Source organism: Alternaria arbusti (genome assembly GCF_024043155.1).
Source record: "Alternaria arbusti strain BMP 1465 chromosome Unknown scaffold_1, whole genome shotgun sequence".
Taxonomy (NCBI): Eukaryota; Fungi; Ascomycota; class Dothideomycetes; order Pleosporales; family Pleosporaceae; genus Alternaria; species Alternaria arbusti.
In genome coordinates, this window is record NW_026249941.1 from 64,813 (window position 1) to 76,845 (window position 12,033).

Below are 12,033 nucleotides of genomic sequence, written 5' to 3' on the forward strand. Positions count from 1 at the left end.
GTTTGAAGGGTTGATGCATGGTCTAGATAGAGGATGAAGTGCTGAAGAGGATTGGTCGTGATACATAGCGCTTGAATGAGAAGCCGGAGTGGAGAGAGATTTGACTGAAAGCAGGATGGTGGCACAGAAGCGCAGTTAGACCAAAGCGATGGGGAAAATGGCACGCCAGACGAAAGTGTCCGACCTGTAACGCAGTGATAGTGGGGTCTTATTGCTGCGCTAAGCTTTTCGCTTGAACAGACAACAAAGATGTCGATTAAAGAATCCGTTCGATAGAACTGCGATGACCAAAATGACGACGATATTTTCTTGCTCTTCCCTTACCTCATCGTCCGTCAATCTATCACCTAACTTCCCGTCCACCTCCCGTCTCATCTCCACAAGCATCCCTCGCGGCCGATCAAACAGCCCTCATACGCAGCCACAACCACATTCACATGCACGCCATCCATCCTCACCTCCGCAATCACAATCACACGTTCCTGCATCAGCATCCTCCTCCACAAGCTTATCTTCCTTCGACGTCGTTTGCCATGCGCCAAGTACCCTCTTTCCTTTTCCAGAAAATATGAGCGCATTCGCGGACCCTAACGTGTTTCACCTTGACGAAGGAACAATCATAACACGACATGACGGAACGCGACGCAACGCGACATGAGACGGGACGGACGACGGCAGATGTCAATACAGTAATCAACCCACCCCATTGTCGTCGTAGTCGTAGTCGTGGTCTTAGTCGTAGTCGTGGTCGTGAGATTAAGGCATATCCCGGCCACAACAACACCCAGGTACGCACGTGCCCCACGGAGAAATCTTACATTCGAAAGGAAGAAAGGCGGCAAGAAGGGCGATCACAAGGGTATCGTCGGAACGCTGTTTCTGTCTGGTAAGTTTGAGATGAACGGGTATCTGATCGGGGTCGGTGGTTTTCACGGCGAGAACAAGGGGAATGCGGCAGCGCCGAGTCAAGTCACGGGCGTGAGGGTCCTTTTTGTTCGTCAATTTCGGACGGCGGGTTATTGACAGGGTTGGGTCGGATATTGAGATCGCCTGAGTGAGGCTGTACTTTTTTTTTCTCTATCTCGTGTCTATCTGGTAGGTGGGGTGCGTCGTGGATGTGACCGTGTGACGGTGGAGTGGAGAAGGGATGGGCGGTGGGTGGAGTAAAACGGTCGTCGCGTCGGGGGACAGAACGGTGTTTATTGCAACTTAGTCAGGATAGCCGAGCATGGATGCTGAGAGTGAGTCGAGATAGTAGTCTCATTGGCGGTATGATTGATGGAGCAACGGAGGGGAACGCATGGACTACACGTGTACTGTGGCAAAGGCAAAGCAAATTCCCATCGTTGTTGCACTGCAAGTATACGCGGAGAGGGCGTTGTCAAGTCTTTTTCCTCCGGCTCTAGCAACTACTCCAAAGTACTATCGTTTGCATACCCGAGTAAAAAGCATACAGAGTTCACACATCCAGCCGACACGTACGCTACACATGTCGGGTGTCTGTAAACTCTCGGTGTTAGCCGATAGGCTCCATGTTTCGTGGTCCAGTTAGTTTCCTTCTGTTCGCCTCGTTCGTCTTCCCTAACAGGGACAAAACAAGGGTACCTGTCCCCACATCAGTCACCCTGCGAAAGCCAAGCCCAAAGAAACACAGCGCAAAACTGGGTCTTTGGACGCCTTCGGTCCGCGGCAAAGCAGGGTGCTGGTGGGGACGGCGGAACTCAGTCGGTCCTGGGAATAATGCCTTTTTTCCGGAGCCGAAGGTGTTGTAGGAAGAGGAAACTTGGATTTTGGAAAGTTGAGACCCAAGGTCCACTGTAGAGAGGGTCTGGCAACGTCATGTTGGACCGTGGTGTTGGGTTCACGAAGGTTTGTTGATGCCTGGTTATGCTGGGAAAGTTTGTGGTTGGAAACCTGGTGGTTGGGCTGCGTGATGTGGCGTCATTGTGCATGCGCGCTGTCGACGTCGTTGTCGCAAGTTGATGGCGTGATACTCCGGAGTACCATGAACATGTACGTCACAAAGCAAAGGTGTTAGCCATGATCTTGGATTCTGGAGGAGCGAAGTGACAGGCAAGGTGTTGTAAGCGAAGTAGATTCTATTCTTCTCGTCTCGCTAAGTGATGACGACTAATTGGGATATCGTGACTGTTCGTTCCGAAACAAAACAAAGTCAGGCTGCAAGCTGAGCGACAAATTGTAAAATGACAAGAAAATATGCATGCTGGATGCGATGATAGCGACAGATGGATGTGTGGCGGCGAACACTTCGCGATTGCCAACGACTGAGCAGCTGGGAGGGTATCGTAACCTCTAGAGGACAAACAGGAACGGAGAGTAGAGGACAAGGAAATGCCATGTCGTGCGCCATGGGTACACCGGGTATTATGCGCTAAGGTTGCTTAAGTGCCAAGGCGGCGAGCAGGGAAGAAGGTAGTGGCTGGTAGAGTAACATGTACAAGGTAGTCGCATGCTGGGGTGGTTCGTCTATGCATTTATGCGAGCGTTTCGAAACAGATTGAGTTCTTGATGCGTTCATAGGGAATCCATGAAATCCATTAGTGACTTGCGTCGTCGGATTGCGCGGCTCTTGATGCTGGATGTCGCGTCATCGGTCTCGCTGCCAGGAAACTCTGGTATGACGAGTGTAGGCTCACGCTCGTTGGCGCCCCGGGCGGTCATTCTGCCCATGGTGGTGCCCATGGTGGTGGAACGCTTTTGCTGCATAGTGCTGAGTTGCGGGACCGGAGGTGCGTTCTCGGGTGTGGGTGCCCGCTTGGACTCGCTGCCGCGAGACTTGGGTCGGAGGATGGTAGATGCGCGGCGGAGCTTGTTTGGGCTAGAGAAGTTGTCCGAGCCTTGGATGGGTGCAGTCATGGGGGTCATGGGCGCTGGTGTCAATGGTGTGGTGGGTCCTCCTGGGGCTCTGCCGTTGATGCGAGAGTCATATGGCTTCTTCGCTGGCGAGATGGCAATCTTGGCCAGGGACAGCTTCATAGAGATGGAGCGTAATCGTCGGTGCGCAGCGGGCTTCTTGATGATGGGCGATGCCGCGCTCTTGTTCTGGTTCTCGTAGGGGTCGGAGCTGAGGAAGGACAGAGCGGGCGACTGGGGAGTTAGCGGGGCGAATTGTGATTGCCTATGCGATTGGTATGATGATTGTGATGTCTGTATCCGTGACAGATCAAGACGGGACTTTGTGGGAAGGTATACGGAGGAACGAGCGGAGGTGGAGGGCCGGCGTGGTGGCTCGCTCGGTGCAGGGGAGTAGCTGCGACTTGAGCCGGTCTGGAAGGACGATGTGAAGGAAGCGGAGTCGGGGTATGTGCTAGGCTTCTGGGTGATGGGGCTGTGGCTGGTAGAGGGTCGTCGAGGCTCGGGGTCGGCGACGGGTGATGTGGAGCGAGACAGAGGTGGTGAAGCCAGGCGGCTTGTGGGCATCACCTTCATAGACAGGCGCTGTGCCTCGTCGGCCTTGCGTAGCTTGCTGGCTGTGGTAATTGGAAGCAGGTTCGCGACTGAGGCCGAGCGCGGCTGCACCGTTGGGCGATCGACAGGTGAGCGGCAGTCGACCTCAACGACCTTGGGACGACCTGCATTCGCGTAGGAAACTAGCACTGCCATGTCGCAGCTCTTTCCCTTGTCCCATCTCGACACAGACATCGTCCTCGCCTTGCACTCCTGTGAGAGGTCGTGGACAACCACGTCATCGTAGTCATATTCTGATTCCGAGGCGGAACCGTCGTCGGCAGTGAGGTCTTCTTCGCTGGAGAGGTATCGCTCCTGGAAAACTCTGCCTTCCTTCTTGGTGGAGGGACTCGAAGTTGGTGCAGCGGCGGAGTCTATGCGCAGGGTGTCGGGAGCATCGTCGCACAGGTTGGGGCTCGAGGCGGCACTGTCAGTACTGGAGCGCTGTGGGCGGGCGACAACTTCAGGCTTGGCGAAAGTCCACTGCTTCAATTGCGAAGTCACAGCAACGTCGACCATGATTGCAGAGGGAGAATGTAGTTGCACCGGCGTGGCGGGTCCGGTGGGTGATATATCGGACTGGCTATCGGACTGAGCGGCAGCCGGGACGAGTTGAAACCAAGGCGTGCAGGTGCTACGCGCCAATGGTCGGAGACGTGTGCGTGGCTTGGGAGCACCAGGCAAGCCGGCGCTGAGTGAGACTGGGTGTTGCACGGGGTGTTGTGTTGGAGCGTGAGATGTCAGAGGGTCAGGTGTAGGCACTGAGGGGCACTGTATGTAGGCGTGGTGTGCAGTAGGGTGGGTTGAGAAAGACCGACGCTATATTACGCACATTGGCGAGGGCTGTATATATTGCAGCACTTTCCAAGGCTGCCCACCCCTGGCAGGCGTCGAGGTTTCAAGTACAACCGAGGAGCGAGGGAACCCAAGAGTCAGTTCACCGTGTCGGTGCGCCATTCATCATCTCACGCTGGACTAGCACAGGCACGCTGCACTGACGCTTGGGGGCTGCATGGCGCAACTCTGCACTGAACTAGCAGATGCGCTCAGGAACCTGATGTGAGTGGCCCGCAGAGGGTTTCAGACGGCACACCCTCAGCAGCGACACTGCCAGCGAGCGCCATCAGAGCGCCTGCTGCGAACTCATGGCGTGCACACCCGACTGCTGCCGTTGCAAAAGCCCGTGGGGCGTTGCGATGGCAATGTCACCAGAGGACGGCACGCGTTCAAGATCGCCATCCTTTCATCTTCGCGCGAGGCCGCCTTTTCCCTTTCCAGCGCCCTCGACGGTGACCTGACAGGTGTTCCTGTGCCGCTCAGGGGCAGCACCACTCAGCGCCCGCCGTCGCCCACTGGGGTGTCCACCGTGTGGGGTTGGCCCAGGACCCGGCGACGCCATTGCCGAAAGGATCATCGATAACTGTCACCACGTCTTTTTTTCACTGCCCGCTCTAACCGTTGCTTGCCTTGGTTCAGTAAACCTTGACGGGATGGATGGAGGACCCTTCTTCTGCAAACTCTCCCATGCAGGCCTCCCCTCCCCCCAGCTGGACCTGCCTCCGACGCCTGCCGCTGCCCGCCCCCAGCCCCAGCCCCAGCACGCCCGTCGTCGCACTGCGCTGACGGCACGAGAATATCTGCCTCGTCACGCCCACGCCTAACTCTGAGCGCATGCAGCGGGCTCCGAATCCACTTGGCATTAGCCCTTCAGGAACACGCTGATCGCCTGGCTCTATTCTCGGTCCAACTGCCATGGCTCCAGTTTACCTGCAGTCTATCTGCAGACGGTGTGCACGGTCGCTGCTTCCCCATTCGTCGCTGCACTTTCTGTAGCCCACACCGCCAACACCACCATCAGGCCTCCCTGGGCCCCGCGCAGCCTATACCTACAGTTCATCGTGCCGCCCTCTCAATCACAAACCGCAGAAATTTCCATCGAGTCAAGACGTGTCCCGTCATTTGTCTGCGAGGGTCTTCTGATTGCCTGCAGAGTCAGTCACGTCGCCGAATGCAGCCACTAGCATCTGCTCGGCAATCTGTGTAGATTACACTACGCCTCTAGCAGCTTATCGTCGGAGTTTAGGACCGTACTAGTTGGCTGCTCGCAATACCGACATGCTTTGCAGAAGGCTGATCAACGGTTCGTTGGAGTTGTAGTCGCGGCCAGTCATCTCACGAGAGAGCCTCGCTGCCTGCTGTCAGCATATATCGCCCTGGAAGCATCGGACTACCAGTTCCGGACTCTCACTGCAGCATCGCTCGGACCATAGTCCATTCTTAGTCACTACCGCTGACTTCAGTGTGTTCTGTGGTAGCTTTGTGGTAGCCTTGTTGCACCTTGACAGTCCGGCCCCCTAAGCTTGCGTCACAAGGCGCCCCAAAAGGGTCCAATACTCCAACACCAACGACCGTTTCATCGTCTGGTTTCTTTTCATCAGGTTCGCAGCAGTTCAGACGATTGTCCGGTTCACGCCCATACATACCGTCTGGGCCCTGCATGGAGAGAAGCGTGTCTCACACGCAGTGTCTTCGTGTGCAGTGACGCTTGCGCACCCGTTGCCACGCTCAACCGTACCGCGTGGTACCAAACTCGGCCTCGGAAATCTCGTCCTGATCGTCTCGACGTGGTAACGACATTGACTGCTGGCGATACATGCACAGGACCGAAACACCCCTCCACCCGATCTGTTACCGTCATCGCATTGAAGTGGCTTCAAGGGCACGATCGATTCACAATAAGGCCACAGGCAAGCACAAGCTGAGAGACACGGCCCCATCGTAGCAGAGACATGCGTCTGCGTCTGTGATGATGCAATCCAGTTGCCCCTCCACCCTAGCTGGTTCAGACGCTTCCCTAGGAATCCAACACATACACGAATTTTCGGCCCCGTGGAGCCGCACAGGTATTGTCTGATGTAAGGTCTTACTTTGACGCAGCGATCCGCGATCGAGCACCAGTTGGTGTTCCCGCCGTACTACCAACGGAGGTGACAAACCCAAGGATTAGGGAGCACAGGCATCCACACGTCGTGCTGACAGACGACTCGCGGTGCGCCGAATCACTCTGGACATTTCTTCATTGATCCTGGTTCATTTGCGACGCCTGCGTATCTGTATTACAGCCGCAACAGTCGCGCCGTCATGCTTGGGAGTGAAGTACTCCGTGGGGGTGTACCGCTAAAATCAGTCGATTGCCAGGTAAGACGGGTCGGAAAAATATCAGTAGAATTTCAGCGATTGACGCTTGTCTATTAACGGCGAGCTACTTTATCTCCACGGCTAACCATGCAATTAATGAGAAGCCGTCAGTCGGGATCGGCGGGCCAACCCAGGAATTTCGCAGCCAACACCCACGGCTAAGCAGAAACCTTCTCGAACATCTGATCATCGGTCGTAATATTGCTCGCACACCACCAGTCAGTGTTTGCTTGGAAGCGAGTTTCACGTATAGTATCCTCGACCGACACCGCGGCATAGCTGTACCGGCTGCTGTGTCTTGACCACCATCGCGGGGTATGCACCAATCAGAACAAGACTCGTGTATGGCGCAAGCAACGACATCTAAGACATGGCGATACCGATATTACAACAGTCGGCAGGGATCGAAGATTAGCCGGTTCATGTATCGCCCGGGTAAGGACAGCAGAAATCCTGGACATTGACGATAGTGCAGACAGATGGAGAATCGAACAGCAACAGCTTGCGACCGGACCTTTATGGCTTGTCGTTAGCAGTCGTGCGACACTGGAGTCAAGCAGCGCGCTTGGTGACGACTTAAGTATTCACCTACACGGTGCACTCACAGCCATCTCTATGATTCATTGCGCAGACGCGCGCACTGGCAACTGCCACGTGCCATCGCATGATTAGTCGCGGTCGCATGGTCAACCGATCATGACCCCGAATGCAAAGTGCTCGCCTTCTGGCCGCTCTATTGGCTTCAGCTCGCGCGCAAGGAGCAACACAGAAGACGCAGACACCCGCAACTCACAAGGCGAACTGGACTGACTGCGCACTACCTACAACCTTACAGTATCATCTCCAGGAACAGCAAAGGAGTAACTGGATCGAGACTGAAATCTACTTCTCAACAGAAACGTCCAGATAAGACCCGATAAGCGACAAAAGCAACAGTGTATAACGAAAAACGTTCGCTTCGGATGTATGCGATCCGTATCCAAGCTTCCCCGCATGACCTCAACCCATCGGCGACATCACCGAGGCAGCAGCAGGGGAAGCGACAAGCCATGGGCGGTTACATATCAATTGTGCGACGACGAATCTGTACATCGAAAACCCTGAACGTCCACGGCATCCCCTTTTGTACCTGACGGCCAAGGTGCGTTTTCGCAGATCTCATGGATTAAACGTGGAAATCGATGGATTTAAGTTCCTAGCCGCGTACTTGGCGTGTCTTGTTCGAGACTCTCGTACCTTTTGTTTACTGAAAGCGCTCGCATCCCCGCGTGGTAGATGCCGATTGTTGGGGCAGAAGAAGAAAATATGCAACAACAAGCGCTCTGCATGTGACTTCGCATCGTTGGGACGAGATGTTCATATTACAATGATTATGCCTTTGGATTGACAAGTGTGGTACTCGCTCCAACATACACTCGCTTTTTTCTCTTCGTTTCCAGTTCGTTTCGAGTTCACCTTTTTCCTTATATTCGTTCGCGATCAATATACCCGATCTCTCAACAAGGAGAAGATGGCAACTATGCTCATGCAGACTGAGGTCCAGTACCAGGCACCGGTCATGATGGTGGCGGCAGTGTCTACGCCGCGCAAGCTGTGGGAGCATCCAGATCCGAAGTCCACAGCGATGTGGAAGTTTATTCAGGATGCGAACGCGAAAAGGGGGTTGCAGATGCAGGTATGTTTTGCTTGAGGACTTGGTGATACAGAGAGGGGTGCATGTTTGCGTGAAGCATCGTGCGCGTCTGGCATGTTCTTTTGTTTTGTCAAGAGGCCGTTGCCGATGGCCATACTTGGAGTACACGAACGCAAGAACATGAAACTCAACCAGACTCATAGCATGCCGCACACCTTCGTCATCGTCTATGATGAAGCCAACAATTTTCAAAGACGGTTGAACACCACTAACACGCTCTCTACAGACCTTCCGCGACCTCTACAACTGGAGCGTCGGCCCCTCACGCACAGACTTTTGGGAAGACATGTGGAAAACCAGCAACCTTATCTATTCCGGCAACTACACAACCGTCGTCGACACCTCGCTACCGATGGAAACAAATCCGCACTGGTTCCAGGGCACATATCTCAACTTTGCTGAAAACATCCTCTTCACCGCCGACCCCACTTACCCCGGCGTACGCACCACAACCCACAAAGAAGAAAGCAAGATCGCTCTTACAGAAATCCGTGAAGGAAACACAGAGATCCGTCATTTGACATGGGGTGACCTACGACGACGGGTTGGTGTCCTCGCGAATGCGCTTCGGGCTAGAGGAGTCGGAAAGGGGGATCGTGTCGCTGTCATTGCATCAACGAGTTTCGACACTTTCATTGCGTTCATGGCGACGGTTGCTGTGGGTGGCCTTTTCAGCTCAAGCAGTACGGATATGGGTGCCAAGGGCATTCTCGAACGATTATTGCAGATTCGACCCAAGTACGTTTTTGTGGATGACTGGACGGTATACAACGGCAAGACCTTTGACCTTCGACCTAAGATTGAGCAGATCGTTGCGGGGATGGAGATTGGAGGCGTGGAAGAGTTCGAGGGTGTTGTTGTGCAGCCCAGGTTTCCTGGAAGACCCGCCGATGTCGCAGATCTGGCTAGGACTGTGCGGTTGGATGAGTTTTTGCAAGTGGCCGGAGGGGACCACACATTGACGTTTGAGCGAGTGGCATTCAGGGATCCGTTCCTGATTGTATACTCGAGTGGAACGACGGGCGTGCCAAAGTGTATCGTGCACTCCACTGGTGGCGTTCTCATCAACGTCGCGAAGGAGAGTATACTGCACAAGGAGATGACACCCGAAAGCGTCGTTCTACAGTACACAACCGTAAGTCTTCCCCCGACCCAAATTTACCTCCCATCTGACTAATTAACGCAGACGGGTTGGATAATGTACGTCGTCTCAGTCCAAGTCTGCCTCTTCGGCACCCGCTCCATCCTTTACGACGGCTCGCCCTTCCAACCCACACCCGAAACCTTCCTCTCCATCCTCGAAGAACAAGACGTAACCGACTTCGGCACCTCGCCCAAATTCCTCCACGAGCTGCAAAAGCGGAATATCACTCCACGCACCCTCTTCCCTTTCAAGTCTCTCAAAAGCGTAGCAACAACCGGCATGGTCCTCCCCGAAGCTCAATTCGAATGGTTCTACGACACCGGTTTCCCCGCTCACGTCCATCTCCGTAACATTTCTGGCGGCACTGACATCGCAGGGCGCTTCGGCATCGAAAACCCGCTCGAGCCCGTATATAGCGGTGGCTGCCAGGGCCCGTGTCTAGGCATGAAAGTCCAAGTCTACGACTCCCTCATCGAATCTGGACCCGGGTGCGCGGTACCAGATGGCGAACCAGGCGAACTCGTCGCCACGGCGTCCTTCCCCAACCAACCTGTTTACTTCTACGGCGACGACGCGGCAGGCACACGCTACCAATCTGCGTACTTTACCCGTTTCCCTGGTGTATGGACACACGGCGATTTCATCCAGATGCATCCCATCACGGGCCAAATCCTCTTCCTCGGACGCGCAGACGGCGTGCTGAACCCCAGTGGTGTGCGATTTGGCTCTGCGGATATCTACAGCGTCATTGAAACGCATTTCCCTGCGATAGCGGATAGTATCTGTGTTGGGCAACGGAGGCCTGGCGATGCGGATGAGAGTGTTATGCTGTTTCTGAAGATGAATAAAGGGTACGAGTATACGGATGGGTTGGTGGATAGGGTCAAGAGGAAGATTGCTGAGGAGAGGAGTCGGAGACATGTTCCCCGGTTTGTGTTTCAGACTTGGGATATTCCGGTGAGTTTTGTTCTTATTTCTCTGACGAGTTTCTGAGAGCATGATGCTAACGTACGTCACAGACCACAGTGAACCTGAAGAAAGTCGAATTACCCGTCAAGCAAATCGTCTCAGGCAAGAAGATCAAGCCGAGTGGGACGCTAGCGAATCCAGAGAGTCTGAAGTTCTACGAGCAGTTTGCGGATGTCGAGGAAGTGGTCAGGAGGATGGCAATTGAGAGGTTGTCGATGGAGAGGAGGAGATGGAGAAGTAGTACTTTGTAGGTGGAGACTTCGAAAGATGATAGATAGCATGTGTGGCGTCCCTGTTTCTTTTCTCTTCTTCCCTTCTTTTTAGATATCTTTTCTTTCTTTGCATCTTTATACCTATAGGCCAGCTCTGGCATGTCGCGATGCATGTATAGCTTGGCTGTAATACAAATTATTCTGTCAACCCTCTTTACCGTCATCTTAGCTTTGAGCGTGGAACACATCTCGTCGACCATACTCCCTGGCCAGGCGGACACGTTGCAATATCTACACCTCACAGATCTCGGCATCAGCACATGGGCACATTTCAGCACCCCGAAAGATCAAGTGATTATAACCATCTCATTGAAAACCCTGACCTTTAACCACTGAAGAAGGGATCTCGGCGCTTCGTACCGCCATAAACTAAATCGGCGCGCGTCTGAACACTTTTCTTTCGCCAATACGCCGTTGAACGCCCTTGTCATGCCTCCACATCCTCCATCTTTCATCCCGTCACATCGCCTTATCTCCGACTATATCCCACACCACCATCTCCCCACTGCTTTGTCTCCCGCTCGTAAAATGCCGTTGTTACTGCGTGGTGTGCCCGCTTAGTTCTTCTCAGCAACCTTGTTCTCTGCTTCTCGTTAGCCCCAATTCCCCAGATCCACCCTCTTCAGAGCTATTGCAGGTGACCAAAAACATACTCTGCTGCGTCAAAAGCAGTCCATAGCGCTTCTTAATCGTAACCCTGTGCCTGCTGTACTTGTCGTCGGGCGAGAAACGGGCCGGGTGCGCGCTCTTGCTGACTTCGCCGTCGATGACCTTTTTCAGCGTGTAGATGCGCTTGGTCGGGTTCGCCGGGTCGGGGATGTACATGAGATGCATGCTAGATTTGGTGTTAGTTTTGCGCTCTTGTAGTCTCCGATTGTTTTTGTGCTGGAGCTGCTGCGCCTGTGGTTGGGATTGAGGTGGTGCTGGTCGCGCGCCGTGTGCAGATGCAGCTTCGCGCCGGCTGTAAGAGTGAGACTCACATTCCGGTATTTCGTATTCCTAAGATTTACAGTAGAAGATAAGAGTGCGGCTGAGCGAATGCGATAGGTGATGTTCAGTGGGTAGTGTTGTCGCGTAAGGATGTCGCGATAAAGCAGAGCTCGAAATTCCAGTTCCCGCCGGCGGAGTTTTTTGCGGACCACCGAGCTTTCCATGGTTTGTGCCAAGACACCACCCACCCCTGCCACTTTCCCGGACTCTCTTTGCAGCTTGTTTGGCTCGTTTGCATTGGTTGCATTGGGGAAACCGACACATCATCCACTTTGACTTACGCTTCACACAAGTTACTC

At 54.1% G+C, this 12,033-nt stretch overlaps 3 protein-coding genes across 3 annotated transcripts; 1 reads left to right on the plus strand and 2 right to left on the minus strand.

The window, feature by feature from the left end:
* Nucleotides 1–2,535: 2,535 nt before the first annotated feature.
* On the minus strand, nucleotides 2,536–3,987 carry J4E86_000026 (uncharacterized protein; the record flags this gene model as incomplete). Its single annotated transcript, XM_051440603.1, has 1 exon — nucleotides 2,536–3,987. The coding sequence occupies one exon, from the start codon at nucleotides 3,985–3,987 to the stop codon at nucleotides 2,536–2,538; it is 1,452 nt and encodes a 483-aa protein (XP_051306774.1).
* Nucleotides 3,988–8,185: 4,198 nt separating this feature from the next.
* On the plus strand, nucleotides 8,186–10,723 carry J4E86_000027 (uncharacterized protein; the record flags this gene model as incomplete). Its single annotated transcript, XM_051440604.1, has 4 exons — nucleotides 8,186–8,341; nucleotides 8,586–9,494; nucleotides 9,546–10,460; nucleotides 10,523–10,723. The coding sequence occupies 4 exons, from the start codon at nucleotides 8,186–8,188 to the stop codon at nucleotides 10,721–10,723; spliced, it is 2,181 nt and encodes a 726-aa protein (XP_051306775.1).
* A 578-nt stretch (nucleotides 10,724–11,301) lies between these two features.
* On the minus strand, nucleotides 11,302–11,578 carry NOP10 (snoRNP complex protein; the record flags this gene model as incomplete). The annotated part of the gene is made up of 2 exons (XM_051440605.1): nucleotides 11,302–11,327; nucleotides 11,398–11,578. The coding sequence occupies 2 exons, from the start codon at nucleotides 11,576–11,578 to the stop codon at nucleotides 11,302–11,304; spliced, it is 207 nt and encodes a 68-aa protein (XP_051306776.1).
* Between the last annotated feature and the right edge of the window lie 455 nt (nucleotides 11,579–12,033).